Here is an 18,293-nt window from a genome sequence, read left to right as displayed (position 1 = left end):
TCTTTTCATTTGACTCTGGATTTCTCTTAATTTCTATACTACTTCACTTTCCTGGTTCTTTCTGCATGTTAGAGATCCTAAACCATAAACTGGTATTCATAACATTTCTTTCACATGAAGTACCTGTTATCTCATCTGCCAAACCCATTTAAAATGGACTAGTGGAAATTGCCTCAGAAGGCAAACAGATTGCACCTGTGTACAAGGGACCAGGTGTCTCTGAAGGGCTCCTAGATCTTTTGTATTCTTGCTGGCACGGTGTCAGGCTGGCCAGGCTGGTGAGTGGCTAACAGTTCAGATTTTAGGTGATCTAATCCTTAACTTGATAGATGCTGGGTGTAATCTACAGATTCTGCATAGAAATTAGCACTTACCCCTGGGGAGAGCCCCTACCAGCTGTCAAATGCTTTACCAAATAGCTCTATACTCAAGAATGCGGCTTCTGGGTGAGGGAACAGTCGTAGTCATTTTACATGTGGTTAGAGAGAAGTCTTGGGTGATGAAAGATTTTAGCTAACCTACACGCTATAGGTAAACATTTCCAAAAACATTGCATAACCTGAATACAGAGTGAATTGTTTTCCAGTAAATACTGGCTTCAGCATTTTTCAAAAATCAAGGAATGGTATATTTTATAGAATGGGAAAACTAAGAAATGAAATTTGACCTGTTGTAAAACTAGGATTTAGTGCTGTTGAATTTCAATAATGGGCATACAGCGTACATTAGGAGTAAATGTGAAAGAATAGGGTCATGATGGACTCTGATACAGGGTGGAAAACATTTCTCTTAACCAGAAACACTGGGCCCTAAGAAGTTGTCTTAGGGTCAACCACATGAATTTAACATACAAAAATGGCAATTTAATTTGGTTCAAACATACATTTCAAACTTTTGTCTTTTCCTTGTAAAGAATAAAGTTCAGTTCACGGTATACCAGAGTTAAAATTGCACAGATGTCAGTATTCCAATAGAGAAAAATCATTTTTTTTTTAAAAGCGAAAAAATAAAATTTGAGTTCAGGTAGTCAGATATTCTTTTATAGTCTTACTACTTTAGGGAACAAACCCTTCCTAGGTATAAAAATCTGGAAAAAAATGCCATAGTTGCCACCCTATTAATAACTAGTTTCCATGCCCCATATTTGTTGGAGAACCTACTTTGTGATGTTTAAATTTTTACCTTAAGTTGCCTCAATTTCCCATTTATTAAAATGGCTGTATTGCCTCTAGAATTAAAGCTGAAGGGGAAAAGCAATTTTTAGCGATTCCCCTTATTCTACCAACTTGTTCTTGAAGCTACAGTCATGCCCAATGTTCCTACCCCCCATTTTTTTTTTTTTTTTAAAACCTTCGACCGGGCTTCCCTGGTGGCGCAGTGGTTGAGAATCTGCCTGCTAATGCAGGGGGACACGGGTTCGAGCCCTGGTCTGGGAAGATCCCACATGCCGCGGAGCAACTAAGCCCGTGAGCCACAACTACTGAGCCTGCGCGTCTGGAGCCTGTGCTCCGCAATAAGAGAGGCCGTGATAGTGAGAGGCCCGCGCACCGTGATGAAGAGTGGCCCCCGCTCGCCGCAACTAGAGAAAGCCCTCGCACAGAAACGAAGACCCGACACAGCAAAAATAAATAAATAAATAAATTTAAACCTTCGACCACTCGAGATAGGTCAGCATTTCTGCTTAGTAACTGGCATATTACTACGCGGTGCAAACTATTGATATAAACAGTGACTTGTGATAGATTTTTTTCCCCTTCTGTACTAAATCAGATCATTTCTCCTCATCAGCAACTTCACAAGAACAAAGTTAAAGATGTGACCTTAGGAAGGTAACTAAGGTGGATGAAATACGACGGCAATACTATCAGGACTGATGGAATATTGCTCAAGTGCGGTGGCTAGGGTCTAAAAGAACCTTTAGCGATCGGGTGTATTTCCAGCTGAATGCTAAGTGAAGTAGCATGTTAACGTCAAATGACGTGGCTTGTGTAAAAGTCACCCTCCTAACAGCAACCACAATTCTACTGCTTCCTGTTCTTCCATTTTCTTCCCTGTTCAATTGTTTGAAACCCTCACACAACAAGTTCTGATTCTACAGTATTCCTGTAATTCCTTTCTCTGTGTATTTACCTACTTTTATCTTTCAATGTGCATTTCCATCTTGGCACCATAACAAACAATTCAAAAATGCCATCTAATGCATTATGCCACTGAGCACTGTAGCCAGTGATTTTAAGTGTACTAGATTATCTTCAGGTTGAAAAGAGCGTAAGCTGAAGAAATAAATGTCTACATCTTAACTAAAGGCAGGGGTCAAAACAACTTATGAATGGTTAGTTTGAAAATGCTTTAAGGCCCGACTATCAGAGCTGACTGAAAACATTTGAGTTAGGCAGAGTTGTAATGTTATGTGAATAGTGAGAAGTGTTACAAACACAGTAGCCATATATTTGAATTAAAATAGTTTATTAGCTTTTCTTTTAATATAAACATGAGGAAGAAAAACCACGTAAGTTGTAGCATTCTTTTCAAAATAAAACTGCAATCAGTACTTGAATTTCCAAGCTCCAAACTCCATAAACAATATTTTTTGAGGTGGTAGATTGTAGTATTTTATATACCATAATTTATCATTTATGTCTCTGTCCCTTAAAAATGATGGAACCTGCAGCACTCAGTAGAATGTGAAGCCTTGCTATAAAGAGAGAAAGTACTTCTGGCCCAGAAATGCTTTGTTTACAGGCAAAATTCCTAGGATTACATCTGAGAAGGTAGGAGGAGAAAGATTTCACATAGTTGAGAACACTTTTTTTTTTTTTTTTAATATTTCAAGTTTAGGTGACATCGTTACCAATCTCCAAAAAGACTGATTACTGGACCTCCTGCCTTTTAAAGCCTGAGGTAAGGGTTCCTAAGGTTTATATGTTTCCTCTTAAATAGAAATTGAAGTGAGACACCTACAGCCAGGTTAACACACAGGATAGAAAAGCTGTTTCGTATCACTTACTCTCCTGTCCCTACTATTAGGGTCCAGTTCCTTTCAATTTATTACATGTGAATTAACACTGTTGTTCATAATTCCTTTACCAAATCTAGAAAAAAGAAACTTAGGTGATCAAGCAGGTAAGCAGCCCAGCCTTGCAAAGGACTATTTTAAAAAGAGGAGGGGAGGTATCCCCTCAAGTCTTAGTGCAATTTTAAGCTTTGATACTTGTAGAAGTATAAATGCCACAAACTTACAAAACATCATTTGAAAGTTTAATCGAATTTCTTCTAAACTCATTTAGTTTTGTAAATTTTAAACGTTAAGCGTTTATTGTTTTATTTTTTATTTTTTACAATTTATGTATTTATTTATTTATGGCTGTGTTGGGTCTTCGTTTCTGTGCGAGGGCTTTCTCTAGTTGTGGCAAGTGGGGGCCACTCTTCATCGCGGTGCGCGGGCCTCTCATTATCGCGGCCTCTCTTGTTGCGGAGCACAGGCTCCAGACGCGCAGGCTCAGTAATTGTGGCTCACGGGCCTTCCCAAGCCAGGGCTCGAACCTGTGTCCCCAACAAGAGAGCCTGCGACAGTGAGAGGCCCGCGCACCGCGATGAAGAGTGGCCCCCGCTTGCCACAACTAGAGAAAGCCCTCACACAGAAACGACCCAACACGCCATTAAATAAATTCATTAATTTAAAAAAATAAAAAATTAAAAAATAAAAGCTTAATGTTTAAAATGTACAAAAGTAAATGAGTTTAGAAGAAATTCGATTAAAGTTTCAAGTGATGTTTTGCCAGTCTAGCATTTATACTTCTGCGACAGTGTTCTGGAGTATCCAAGCACACTATATTAAAGCTTAAAATTGTTGTAAGACTTTTGGGACACCTTCTATTTCATCACCGGCTTGTTAATTACTGGACCACCATGTTGGCTGGAATTATGAAAATATCCTTTAATACAAGTATAGAACAAAGAGGAAAATCATCACAAAATCAGAAGCACCATTATAGTTAACAAGAAATGCAGCATGGACCCAATAGAAGGAAATAACCTACTTTCTCTGTTTATGATCGCAAGCATGCTAATATGCTAATAAGTACTGCCTGCAAAGAATTTGGATGACATGTGTTATTCAGCAGCTTTTTGGTTTAAATTGATTGCCAATAATGACTAGCAGCTTCAATGATCTAGTAGGGAGGAAGAACCCTGCAAAACCTAACGATGCTACAACAGTCTGTTCCGAAGTTTGGCTTTATGAGTTGTTAGGAGTCCCATGTTTTTTTAGTGTGTGTTTTTTTTTTTTGTTTGTTTGTTTGTTTTTGTTTTTTTCTTTTTTTGTTTCTTTTTTGTTTGTTTTTTTTGTTTTTTTCTTTTTTTTGTTTTGTTTTTTCTTGTTTTTTTGTTTTTCTTTTTTTTGTTTTGTCTTTTTTTTTTCTTTGTTTTTTTTTGTTTGTTTGTTTTCGTTTTTCTTTGTTTTTTTCTTTTGTTCGTTTTTTTGTTTTTTTCTTTTTGTTTTTTTTTGTTTTTTCTTTTTTTTGTTTTTTCTTTTTTTTGTTTTTTTTTGTTTGTTTTCGTTTTTCTTTGTTTTTTTCTTTTGTTCGTTTTTTTGTTTTTTTCTTTTGTTCGTTTTTTTTGTTTTTTTCTTTTTTTTGTTTTTTTGTTTTTTGTTTTTTTTGTTTTTTTTGTTTTTTTCTTTTTTTGTTTTTTTTCTTCTTTTGTTTTTTTTTGTTTTTTTCTTTTTTTTGTTTTTTCTTTTTTTGTTTTTTTTGTTTTTTCTTTTTGTTGTTTTTTTCTTTTTTTGTTTTTTTTGTTTTTTTGTTTTTTTGTTTTTTTTCTTTTTTTTTTGTTTTTTCTTTTTTTTTGTTTTTTTTGTTTTTTCTTTTTTTTGTTTTTTTTGTTTTTTCTTTTTTTTGTTTTTTTTTGTTTTTTTCTTTTTTTGTTTTTTTTGTTTTTTTCTTTTTTTGTTTTTTTTTGTTTTTTTCTTTTTTTTGTTTTTTTTTGTTTTTTTTTGGAGTCCCATTTTTTGATGGTAATACTGCACTGATTCTAAAGGAATATGCAGCAGTATGGGACAGTGAGGCAAGAAAAACATAGAAGTTATATAGTTAAAGTCTAAAGTCTTTAAATAGTTAAAAGTCTTTATATAGTTAAAGTCTAAAGTCTTTAAATAGTTAAAAGTCTTTATATAGTTAAAGTCTAAAGTCTTTAAATAGTTAAAAGTCTTTATATAGTTAAAGTCTAAAGTCTTTAAAGTCTAAAAATTTAAGCTATTAATTAAAAAACCTCACATAGTTCTCAGCTATCAGATATCTGTGTGTCGATTGGGAGCAGATATCTGTGCATGGATTGGGAGCTTTTAGCTTTGGAGTGGTTTTTGTAACTCTGTTTACAATAAAAAGGACAGAAGAGCGTGTTACATTGACGAGGTCCCGTTCTTTCCTATGAGCATAATCTTCGCTTGTCCATGAGTCTCTTGAATTCAATGTCTTTCTTTAAGGTGAAAATACTAACTTTGCTGGTTTCTGAGCAGGAGAGGTGCTATTTCTCCAGTCCTTGTTTCGAGGGGTTTATGATGTTACAACCCCTCACTTCTCCCTTAAGAGAGGATGGCATTGGAGCGCCGAATACCAATGAAATTATCAGCGCTGAAAGACCTTCTCATAGCAGCTCTACACACGTCTTTGTATTTGTCGTCACACAATCTGGAAATGGCCTAGGAAAGTCAATCAGGTAGAACATAGGTATAATTAGGGGGGAAAAAAAATGTTCGGACCTTAAAAAAACAAAAAAAGCATCATTGATAAGCCACACATCTACATTCGTTTAGATAGTTCATAGTTACTGCTACTTTGGATAGCTGATATCTACACTAACTGACAATTCCCTAAGGTAATAACCTTTAAGGGCTATGATTAGATTGCTGGGGCAAGGGGTAACTTGCCCTAATAACTTAGAGTTACTTAAAAATTGGGTTCCTAATGATAGGCTCCTAATAGCAATATCATCTGTTACCTACACACGTGATCCTTAAACGTAATGGGCATACACTTGGGCAAAATCAGTGTTTACTCAGCTATTCAACTTCTATTCAGTTTTCATTAGTTATTACATACTCTAAGAAAATTTTAATCAGGTAGGTATGTGCTGAAGGTAGGAGAGGTCTAATGACAAGCGCTGAAAGGTGCTATTTCACTTGCACATAAATTATGGTAGAAAAACATCTTATTCTAAAGTACCACCAAGGTACCACAGAAAGTATCCATTTTAAATGTGTTCATTTCAGTTGTGAATTTTGCTGTATACCCACCAAAAATCATAAGCCATAAGTATTACTTTGTTCCATGTACGTTACCATTTATATTAAAAACTCATGTACTTTCTACAGCCAGTATCTGAATCCACATTATACCTTCCAAGTATAGGTCTCTCAGGTTAGCCACGGATGCTTTGTCTAATAAACTCATGGGACTGAACTGTGATACACATACACACACACACACACACACACACACACACACACACACACACACACACGAACTGCAAGCTGAGTAAAAAACAGTTAAGAGGGAATTCCCTGGTGGCTCAGTGGTTAAGAATCCGCCTGCCAATGCAGGGGACACGGGTTTGAGCCCTGGTCCGGGAAGATCCCACATGCCGAGGAGCAACTAAGCCTGTGCGCCACAACTACTGACCCTGCGCTCTAGAGCCCGTGCTCTGCAACAAGGGCAGCCACTGCAATGAGAAGCCTGCGCACCGCAATGAAGAGCAGCCCCCGCCCGCCGCAGCTAGAGAAAGCTCGCGTGCAGCAGCGAAGACCCAATGCAGCCATAAATAAATAAATACATTTATTTATTTATTCAAAATATCAAGACAGTAGAAATAGTCCAAAACATCAATTATTAAAAAAAAAAAAAGACAGTTAAGAGTGGTAAGTAGATTATGTAGGTACATATGATTAGGGATACAATTTTAAGAAATTATTCATGTATGGTTATATGTAAGTGTAGAGGTTCAAATGGAAAACCATTAAGAACAGATTAAATATGATTTAAAGTATTCTGAATTATGGTTACAGAAGAGACAATTTTTTTTTTTATAATGTGGGATCCCTGTATAAACCACAAAAGACACAGGAAATATGATGCCAACGGGTCAATAAGCTCTTCAAACTGTTAACAGCTTTCCATTTTCCTAATCACTGCTTAATATAATTTAACTACAGATGTGGCTTCAGTGGCTGACAGAAAACCCCAGTTAGTGACTTCACAGCCTTACCTTTAAGTTCTGTGCTCTTTCTTCGCTAAGAGGAGTGAATAGAACATTCAGGTTGTTGTCATCTGCTAAGGAGCGAAGGTCAAAGTAGTATTTGGCATACACACTGAAAGGAACATTAATATTAAAATGAAGTAGCTCCAGGCAGTGCCTTTCCATCTCATTCCTGGGGGAGGAGGAGAAGACAAAACCAACACAGGACAATTTCAGTCAAATGGGCTATCTTCAAAAATACCATTCTGAGCTACTAGGATGGCTCTAAATACTGTTCTGAAACAAATAATGGCTACCCAGCTGGATTAATACCCTAATGTTCAAACAAGGTACAGCTATTTGTGGTCCTTTCTGCGTCCCAGCACTTTGAGTCTGGGACAAGGGGGAAGAGGTTATGGCCCTCTTATGCACTCATGCTGCTGACTCAGGGGCTCATTCTTCAGAGTTCCATTAGTGCAGCTGTACGAGTCATGCTCCACACTCACTCACAAGGCCCCGCTATAGTGATCAGATGAAAGGAATGATGGATGCTGTTTATTAGCTCTGAAGAGCTTGCAGACATTTGCACCGGGCTGAGGACAGGAAGGGGCTCACTGAGGTGGAGACGAGCCAACACAAGGCGTGGGCACATCACCACGGCAACCAAGGGATCCCTCGAGAGCCACTGCTATTATCTCTGAGGGGGGAAAACTCTTGAGGCAACAAGGATTCATCTCAAGTAAATAAATAAATAAGCTACATTCGATGGGAAAGGGAATCCCCCCACCCCCACCCCGTGCATGGGGCTGTGTCAAAGGGCATAATGCAAGTTTCTGTTCACCTTAAAACCTTACTAGGGTGAGTTGTCGTCACCATGACAGGACAGGATGCACTTTTGAAGCTTAGGAAGGCAGTAAGATTATGTCTCAGCTAGACTAAACCCACTTTACGACACGACCTCTGATAGAGCAGTTGTTTCCCCCGGTGTTAGGAGAGCAGCCCAGAATGTTCAGACCTACCGCCCCTTGCCAGGACAGACTGCACACGCCCACAGAGGACGAATTCAATGAAGTGGGAAAGTAGAGTGCTGGGAGCAGGCTTCTGCTATATGACCATATCCAGCCATTTGCTTGCCAAATGTTTAAGTAAATAAATATAAAATTAGAGTAAATCTTACCACTTTCCACAGCAATCACTTTAGAGAGTTGATTATATAAAAATGATAAATACCCAAACAAACATGCAAGTGGCTTATTTTACAATACATTTGGTTTCTTGGTTTTAAAGTGTTAATATTTTATCCATTGGATAAATCAACAAATGCTCCATGTTCTCCTGTATGGAGAGCAGAGTATGAGCAGAAATGAGGTTTCTCATTTGTTGAACTTTAAACCTAACTGAACCTACTTCCAAAATTCATTTCCTGTTCATACGGCCAGAAGTCGATAGCAATGTAAATCAGATAATGTTTTGATAATCAGCTAATCAGGACTTAATTTACTACAGGAATAAATGCACTTCACGATCCCTTTTATATTTTCTCCACTAATACATTTTAATTGTGTGGAAATACAGTACTTCATAGGATTAACATGTCTATTAATAGAGCTTTCATCACTGAAGAAAAGCATTATGCCTACAGAATATGCATCTTCTGTGTTTTCTGCTGTTCTTAAATGGCTAGGTGGCTGAAGAGCCTACCACTTACAGGCGCAGCAAACTGTCTGAACGGCAGCTGCTCAGTTTAACTTACTCTTTTGAAGGGAAATATATATTTAACAAGACACAGAGATGTTAGAAAGTTTTAAGGAAAAGCTGATAGACAGCAATTTTTCAATTCAGACTCAAAATGAGACCATTACAAATAGTAGTCAACAGCAGAGGGATGAAACAAATGTGTATTAGACACTTTGTTGTAATGCTTCCCAACTCCCAAAGATCATAAACAAAAGCAGCCTATTATAAACATAACTCCTGGTGATTCTCCGTTCTACACAGAAAAGCGTTGTTTAGAATTAGTTTCTTCATAGCTGGACAGTGCCGCCAATGCTCCTGGGCTCAATGTCTGTGAACACCCACACGTTTCCCTGCATGTTCTCGGATGTTGTACCTGGAACCAGAGCCCCAGTCAGCTCAGTTGCAGATTCTGGGAAAATTTCAGCTGCCATCATGGCAGGGATGGTGTTCACGATTACAAATTTTCCTTCCTTCAAGGGACCAGTTTAAAGACTGATGATAGTGTTGGTCAACGTCACTTTAGTTTCTGCAACTTCCAAAAGTACTTCTCTTCATTTCAAATTCATTATCTGCTGTTACACTGTTCGCTAAGATCGCTACCAGCAATATCACCATGACCACCTGGTTTACATGATCACCAAAGTGGGCATTTTCACCAAAAGCCACTTTGACAGCTACTGACAGTCACCGGTCCCTTCTCTTAGTCACAACTTTCCTCGCTTCAGCTGTAAATATGCACTTCGGTAATTGTGAATTATCCAGAGTAAGGGGCAAAGGTAACAAAAACAAACTCTTGCCCCTGCCTGCCATCTTGATCGGCCTCTGCTGTCCAATATAATCAAGAGGTGTCCTTTCCCATTTTCCTGAATGCCACCCACAAAGACAGGTTCACTGTCAAGCGGGCACTTCGAGAGTCTGCTGGAATTACCTCTCTGGCTCATCCTGCTTCCCACCCTTGGGGCCCTTCACCAGAGCCAGATTGGAAGCCTGGCGTTTCATGCCCATGTGAGCGTGCCATCCGTGAGGAGAACCTGCCTAGTTAACTCAAGGCCCCACAAAGTGCCGCTGTGTTTGCTGAGTGCCCTGGGTGAGGCCCCAGGGATGCTTCCCGGACTACCTGAGAGGTAGGTGTTTCCTAACTCAGCAGACTTTAGGGGAGGAGACAGGAACACAGGGATCTGAAACCTTTATATGTGGCTACCTGTACATCCTAGTTTCTGTAACAACAGAACCTCAGATCAAAAGGAGAAAAAGACCAGCAAAAGCAAATACACAATGGGTGACTCAGGTTGAAATTAGAACCTGTCAGTAGTCTAGAGGCCCTAAGACCTTAACAGTGGCCACTTGCTTCAAAGACCAGGCATGTGCCCCTTAAAAATGGACTGGACCTGGTAGACAGCTTTAAGAAAGCTGTCAAGTTACTGACTGTACCATGTTGTTCTGGTAGTGAGCTTGTAAAATGTTTGGCAAAAACCACCAGAAAAATAATTTCAATTTATCAAGCAGAATATTACAACAATAACACATCAAGACCTACCAATTAATGAGGGGAAATACAAATTGTTATACTACAGCTAGATAGAAAGAAGTCTGTAATTTTATGTCTATTTCAGCTCTCTGCACAAGGTAACCTTTCTTAAAATGTAACATTTCTTAAAAATGTAAACTTTATGAGAGCAAATGAGGTATTGGAAAATGGTTAGAAAGTTCACGGTAACCTTACAAACTCACATGTCCTCAACTGTAACGTCCTCGAGGATCTGGCAGTAGTCCACATCCCATACAGCCTGATCGTCCCAAAGCTTGGAGGCAAGAAGAATGGCTCCCAAAACAATTCTTTTCCAGTTAGTGGGGCAAATGTCGATCTCAGCATAAGTTAAAAGCCTTTCTAAGTAAACCTGCAAAAGTAGAGCACTGATCTTTGATTTTAGTTCAGTTTAAGTGCCGTGATAAGAATTGTTAGGAATGACAGATTTCATCTCTTTTTGACACCCCTTTTATTCCTAGGTTCTACAAAGACTTTGCTCAGCCAAGCCAAGGCCAGAGGCCAGGTCACAGTTGTAAGTCAGATATTTCTGTTAGTCTGATATTTCTACTCTGCCCGTGTGAATTTCCAACCCAATTTTGGTCACAGGAATGAAAGGACATCTCAGCAAAGGGCATTCTAAAGACACGCATTGTGTTATTACCTTCCCACTTGTCAAGGGCAGCACATACAGCCCAGTGTCGACTTCAACTGTTCAGTAAATGCTTGAGTGCCTATCACGTGCAATGTTAACTACAAGACTGGTGGTGGTTGCATGGCGATTTTACATAACGCTTGAGTGTGTAAAATTCTGGTCAGACTGAGCACATCTTTACCTTCTCTTCAGAGTCACCAGTCCTTTTGTGGCATGAACTTGAAGATAAAAACTGGTGGTCAAGAGAGCCTCCCAGTGGCTGCTGCGTGGCACAGCAGGACAGGCAGTCCAAAGGGGCTTGACAGCTAGCTGTCAAGTATTCCCATATTTTAGTGCCTTTTTAAGGAACACACATGCATACAAAGGGTAGTCCTTTTCAGATCCCCCATTTTTCACATCTCCATTATCATTTCATTATTCATTTCTGTCTTACATAATCTGCAGCTTAGTCAATTCTTTTGGTTTTAAGGTGGGAAGACCTGCCTGTGTCTGTATCCCTGGGGCTCCTCTAAACCTGCCGGTTTGTGAGATGATTTCATGGTTTCTTTTACATGTATCAAATGTCTACCCTACAAAGAACTGGATGGAGTTAACAGCTGAGCAAAGATTAGAGAGGTAAGCTGTGATTTGTTGTTACCTCTGTAGAAGAGTGTATATGCCATTTGACAAAAAGAAAAATGTCCAGTTTTTAAAGAGTCTGTTTCCTCTCTGAAGGGTTATCAGATTGACAGCTCAGATTCGCCCATGCCCTCCAAACTCTACTGTGTTTTCAAACACGGGTATTGAGATTATATGTTCTTAGTGAAATTCGGCTCCCATTCCCCAAAGAACTCAGCACTCTCTAGTACCCTAAGAACGACTCTCCCCGCAAGGTTCAACTCTCTACTTTATGGGACTAATCAGAGGCACTGAAACGACACTGGCAATCTCTCAACTTCCTCTCACCTTTGTACTGGCAAACTTGGTACACGTGCCGATATTCATTTATCCCACTTGCCCTCCTGTCTCGGAGGAAGCGAGATTTCTTTCTTTTCACTGAAGCTAACTCTCCTATGAATGCAGTTGATCCCACCTCACTTCTGCAGAGCACTGTGCCCACAGTTAGTCTCTTTTTGAACAACTTCTCCCTCTCTGTCAGAGGCTTCCTCCAGTGGGAATGCTTCCATGTCCCCAGCCTGTCCCCCACTGCCCCTAGACGGCGTCCTCAGGGCTGAGGCCAGCTCCTCATCTCCCATCCTCTCCTTAACCCACTTCAGTCAGCCTCCTGCTGCTACCACTCTACAGAGACTACTCTTGCCGTGGTCACCGGTGCCTTCACACAAACAACCCAGAGCTCTTCGTCCCAGAGCTCCACTCCCCAGGCCTTCCCTCATAAATGAAAGAGCACTGCCACACGCCCAGTCGCTGAGACCAAAAACCTGCACTTGAGTGTATCCTGCTCCAATCTGTTAGAACTTCTTGTTATCTCTACCTTCACTGGTACCCTGACCGCTTTTCTGTCTGTCACTTCTGACTTGTATCGCTGCCACTGCCTAACTTCTCTGCCTCCCAACAGACTACAGTCTGTTCTCCCCAAAGCAGCCAGGAGAGCCTCTTAAATTAAGAGTACTTTATGCGCCTGCTCCAGATCTGCCAGAGGTTTCCCATCAAACAAATACCTTCTTCCCGTGGCCTGCAAGTTACGAGGCCCTGTGCGGTAAGGCCTTGTCCTTCCGTGACCTCATCACCTATGCTCTTTCCCTCATTCCCCGCTCGGATCACAATGGCCACCTTGCTTTTCCTTGAACACACAGAACAAGTTCCTGTCTCAGAGCCTTGCACTTGTCCCCTCTGCCCGTAATGCCAGCGTACCTGATCTTCCTCAGTTCAGCCAGGTCCTGGGTTCAAACATTACCTCTTTAAAGAGGCTCTTCCTGAGCTTTCTAGTACGCCCCTCTAATCACTTTATCCCTTTACCTTGCTTTCTCTTCATGGTTTTGACCACTACTTGAAATAGTCATCTCTTAAAAAACACTCATTAAAAAAAAACACTTATACTTTGCTATACACCTGAAACTAACACAACACTGTAAATCAACTGTACTCCGATAAAAAAAAAAAAAAAAAAAAAAAAAAATTACGTCTTCCACACTTGCTCCATAAAGGCAAGAACTTTATTTATCCAACTTGTTCTCTCCTCCACCCCCCACATGTAGAAAAGTGACACAGAGTAGGTATTCAGTGACATGGTATTTATGACATGAGCAACTTCTTGGTAGCATTTAGCGTTTGGACCATACTCTCCTTCTTGAACCTCTCCTGGTGCCTCTTAGGGTTCTCTGCTGGGTTTCCTACCACTGTAGCCACTCCTCTGGGGATCTGTCCCTTAAGTGCTGACAGTCCCTACAGATCTATCTTCTACCCACTTTTTATTTTACATACTTTCTCTGCATTTGAACAGCTACACTTAATTCCCTCCCTCTAGCTCAGATTCATGCTCCAATCCCATATATTCAAATGATTACTAGACACTGCCATTCTGCTGTCTCGCAGGTACATCAAGCTTAACTTGTCTACAAAGAAATGCCCCTCTTCCAACCCAAATACTCTCCTTCCTGCATTTCCTAGCTCTCCATATGCAAGCACCATTCCTGCCTCTCTCAAGCATGTGCTAAGCACTCCAAGTGGCCTGTAGCTCCAAGAAAAGGCCTGTGTCTGATCCAGTACCCACTGAGGGGTCTCTTTTCAAAAGGACAAGCTTCCTGTCCTAAATTCTGCCTTGATAGGAGCAGGCAGTGAGTGGCCTAAGTATTCCTTCCCTGCAGACCACGCAGCTGACTTTCCCCCCTACAGGTTTGCTATAGGGAGGAGTAAAACAATCCCAACTACCTCTCACTTGAATATGATTTATTATTCAAATGATAAAATCTTACCATAGGAATTAGGAATGGATGACAAAAAGGTCCTTACACAGCTGTAGCTTAGCAGGCTAACTAGAGTAAAGCCTTCTGAAGTCCTACTGGCACCCTAGTCCTGGGCAACTTCACATGCAGGCAATAAGAGGACAGCAGGGATGGTTAACACCATTATCCATTACCCAAGGAACAGAGAACTGAGGGCAGTAGTTCTCAATCAGGACACACATCAGAACTGCCTAGGCAGTCCAGTCTGGGACTCAGCTTCAAACTACCCGGAACCTGTTTCTGCCTGTGGACCAGAGCGTTCAGTTATTGCCCCGCCCTACCACCACAACATGCGTCGTCTGTGTGTGCACTGTGCGTGCATGTGTCCCCTCAGGTGTGGAAGGAGAAACCAGAAATCTCTCCTGCTGCCTTTAATAGCAATTGTTTTGTGATGAGAAAAGCAATGGCAACATTTTAAATCATAATGATTATTAAAGCTCAAATGTGTATACTTTATTTTCTTTTGATAGCTTTCTCTTAATAAAGTTCTAATGATCATTTCAGGAACCTACTTTCATTTGGGAAAAACAGGACCATACCATGTGTACAAGACAGAAATTTCTACAGATGCTTTATGAAAGAAAAAATATCTTACCAAAGTTACTACTGCACATTCAGCAGTTAGCAGTGCGGCACTAAAAAGAGTACGAACAAATCTGTAAATGAATTCGTGTTCAGGATCATGCTCGAAGTATTCCTCTGGAATCTTTTCTCGCTGAAAGGAGAAAAAATGCAATTTAAGTATCCATGGAAGAAAAATACTTAAAAGTACCCTTAAGATAGCAGTCTTCACACTTGGGCCCACGTGCCCCTTAAAATAATTTTGATTGGGTGACATGTCTTGTAGTCTTTTAAATATAAACAATGGGATCCTAAAATACCACAGTGATCCAGTATTCACCACCATTCATTAAAGAAAAATACAGGCACAACCGCAGAGAATTTATGTATTTCCACGTTCCTCCCCACAGAATTCTAACCAAATGTAAACTATTGGGTTGGCCAAAAAGTTCATTTGGTTTTAAGTACAAATAAAAGACACAGTTTTCATTTTCACCAAGCATTTTATTGAACAATATATTCACTAACCAAACAAACTTTTTGGCCAACCCAATATTTTTAGGCTCAAAAGTCTTGCTGATCACCATGTCATACTTTTCTGTCATCAACTTTGAAAACACATTCCCAGTGTCCTGTAACCATAGGGCTCTAAGAATGCGCTGTCCTGTACAGCAGTCGCCAGCCACGTGTGGCTACAGAGCACCCGAAGAAGTGAATTTTAAAACTTTGTCATTTTAATTCGTTTAAAATTTAAACAGTTTTCTAATTTTCTTCTTACAGGCCTTATCATATTAGGTTTATTTACAAATATTTATATTGTTTGATGCTAGGGAAAATCATCCTTTAAAAAGATACATTTTCTGTTACTTGGGTATGTTTACTTACCTGCTCACTATTCATACAAAGTGCAACTCGGTTCATATCCATCAACCCCTTAGACAACACGCCTTCGGGAAAATGACTAGACACAACATGGCGTGGGGAAGAAGACTTAAAGGAAGATGAATTTGACTTCGAGCTGGAGGAAGTAATTTTCTTCTAGTAATTAATTTCAAAGCAAATCAGCGTGAAATAAACACAACTGTATAAGAGAAAAATACAACTTCAATAAAACTGACACTTACTGTGAGTGGATGTAATCTCTCATCAAAAATATCCAAGGATCTATCTGCAGCTCTATAAAATAAGAATGTGTATTTAAAAAATTAATTCAGGAGTTACTATCTTAGTAAAATATCTGCTAGGAGTAGAGAGAGGGGTAGAGGAAGCTTAACCTTCAACAAAGCAAACAGTTTTATCAATTCTTCTCCTGGATTCCACCCTTCGAAAGGTTTCCTGACCTATTTTTACTCAGCACATCAAGTTCTGTGAAATCTTTTCTACAACAACCAGCCAGAGTTGCCTCTATAAGCACTGACCCTCCCTAACAGGCAATGCTAGTAAACCAATATATTTTCACTCCTCTAACCTCACACTGGAAATATGCAAGAACATTTTATAAAGCAGTGGTGGTGGGCAATAAATTCTTCTAACTTCAATGAATGTGAATATGAGATTCATGGTTTTTTCCCGTTTTTTTCTCTTTAGTTCTGTATATTCTTATTGTGTATTTCTTCTTGTCTCTTTTAAATAGTTTGAGTTAAAAATGTAATTGTCTTTTTATTTTAAAAGAAACCAGGCTTTTTAATTTAAAATTTCACCACACTAATACACTGCGCTCATTTGAACAGCGGTTCTCTAAATGTGGTCTGCAGGCCTCTGGGATTCTCCCCTATCCCCTCCTTCAGGAGGCCCAAGAGGTCAAAACTGCTTTTATAAGAATACTAAGACACTACCTGCCCTTCACATTGTGTGACATTTGCTATGGATGTATAAAAGCAAAAGTGGGTAAAACTGCTGGTTTCTGAGCATGAATCAAGGCAGTGGTACCAAACTGAATTAGAAGTCATTCAATTATTCACTGCCACTTGCAGTTAAAAATCTGCTTTAAGAACATCCTTGATAAAAGAGTAAAAATTAATAGTGTTCTTAAACCTTGGTCCTTCTTTTTAATATTCTGAATAAGTGGAAAGTATGCATTAAGCACTTTTACATACTGAAATATGGCTGTGTTAAGGAAAAGCACTTGTGACTTGGCGGTAAGTCATTTTTTTCATAGAACACCATCTTTATTTGAAACACTTTTTTCATCGAACACCATCGTTATCTGAATGTACAACTGACACAGTCATTCTTTCAAAAATGAACAAAGTGAGCCTGTCACTTCAAGGAAAATAACTCTAAAGTTATTTGTTGCCAATGATAAAATTCAAGCCATCAAGCTAAAAATACCAGGATTTTTGGAAAACTTCTACCTTCTATTGTGAACTTGACAACTTCTCAACACTTAAGACTTTTCTGGTAAGACTGGTGGTGATACTAATAACAAAAGTGAGTTTTTGACACTGTCTAAAGAAATGTGAACCAATACTTTCCAAATGACCAACGTATAATATTATAAAGTCTCAGGTACAGGTAAAAAGATCTACTCAGTATGCATGACAGATCAACGGGTATTAATTTAACATAGTATTTATTACAAGTTCATTGATACGATTTAGAATTCCATTTTAACTAATTTAAGAAACTAGCACATGCAGACTTTTGGTACAGTATCAAAGAATATACCAAATTATCTGAAGGCTTTAAAAATACATCTTTTTCCAACTATGTATCTGCAAGCGGCTGGATCTTCTTCATATTGTTTCTTCAAAACAAATGACTGAAGACAGAATAGATATGAGAATCAGCTGCCTTCTATTAAGGAGATACTTTTCTCTCAATATTTTTTGTTGTGGAAAATAGTTATTATTCATTAAAAAAAAATGACTTATGTTAAACACTGGGGTTCCCAATCAGGGGTGATTTCGTCCCCCAGGGGACTTCTGGCCATGGCTGGAGACAGTTTTGGTTGTCGTAATGTGGAGGGAAGAAGGTGCTGTGCTACTGGCATCTAGTGAGTAGAGGCCAAGGGTGCTGCTATATATCCTATAACACACAGGACGACACCCCACAACAAAGCATTATCTAGCTCAAAATTTCAATAGTGCTAAGGCAAACCCTGTTTTAACATACAATGGATTTAAGTTTTTAAATTCTCAATTTCAATTTCTAATACAGTAAATTATCAATATAACCCATATAAACAAATACTCTTTGGGATGCTCAGTAACCTAAGAATTAAGGGTCCTAAGATAAAAATAAATGATTCACTTCTATATTGTAATAAAAGCACTCTAATAATAAAAGCTTATGCCAGTAACATCTATAGTTATTACCTAACACTAAACTTGATACCTTGTAAATTAATTAGCTGGAATAACAAGATAGGTTTTAAAAGAGCTCACCTGTTCTTTATGTGGTAATATATTGCTAAGGTCATACTGTGGAGGAAAAAAATACATTGTAATAACTGATTTTTATCATATCAGGCCTGAAGACATTTTTAAAAAGGGGTTAGCAAGGAGGGAAGACCTTCCAGAGGCCCAGTGGCCCCGAAATCCTCGAATTCAGAACAGTACCACATGGGTGCTTTCCCCCTTGTTTTAGGTTCTTCAGCTTTTAGCAAAATTAGGAGACCCAAAATGCTAGATATGCTGAAGGC

The 18,293-nt window shown here is 39.1% G+C and overlaps 2 protein-coding genes across 23 annotated transcripts in view; one reads left to right on the top strand and one right to left on the bottom strand.

Moving 5' to 3' along the window:
* The window catches only part of LOC130707593 (EF-hand calcium-binding domain-containing protein 11-like), a 215,245-nt gene extending 200,471 nt beyond the window's left edge, over positions 1-14,774 (top strand). For 4 of the 12 annotated variants that reach the window (XR_009007494.1, XR_009007492.1, XR_009007485.1 and 1 more), the window contains 3 exons: positions 9,850-11,027; positions 11,617-11,762; positions 14,594-14,774. Coding sequence is in view for 2 of the 12 variants with exons in the window: in XM_057542826.1 (XP_057398809.1) it covers positions 9,850-10,091; positions 10,975-11,107 (375 nt within the window). In the remaining 10 variants the exon portion in view is untranslated. Of the gene's footprint in view, positions 1-9,849; positions 11,312-11,616; positions 13,036-14,593 lie in introns of those variants that run through there. The other 8 variants (XR_009007486.1, XR_009007488.1, XR_009007491.1 and 5 more) reach the window with 7 other exon arrangements.
* The window catches only part of LOC130707591 (cyclin-Y-like protein 1), a 51,161-nt gene continuing 38,057 nt past the window's right edge, over positions 5,190-18,293 (bottom strand). For 9 of the 11 annotated variants that reach the window (XM_057542802.1, XM_057542806.1, XM_057542803.1 and 6 more), the window contains 6 exons: positions 18,037-18,072; positions 15,775-15,826; positions 14,685-14,804; positions 10,699-10,865; positions 7,261-7,423; positions 5,190-5,698 (listed from right to left, as the gene is read on the bottom strand). In XM_057542802.1, the coding sequence (XP_057398785.1) occupies positions 5,582-5,698; positions 7,261-7,423; positions 10,699-10,865; positions 14,685-14,804; positions 15,775-15,826; positions 18,037-18,072 (655 nt within the window). In that variant the 3' untranslated portion in view covers positions 5,190-5,581. The remainder of the gene's footprint in view (positions 5,699-7,260; positions 7,424-10,698; positions 10,866-14,684; positions 14,805-15,774; positions 15,827-18,036; positions 18,073-18,293) is intronic. The other 2 variants (XM_057542805.1, XM_057542812.1) reach the window with 2 other exon arrangements.

This window comes from Balaenoptera acutorostrata, chromosome 3 (genome assembly GCF_949987535.1).
Source record: "Balaenoptera acutorostrata chromosome 3, mBalAcu1.1, whole genome shotgun sequence".
Taxonomy (NCBI): Eukaryota; Metazoa; Chordata; class Mammalia; order Artiodactyla; family Balaenopteridae; genus Balaenoptera; species Balaenoptera acutorostrata.
This window is presented reverse-complemented; position numbering and strand designations above follow the sequence as displayed.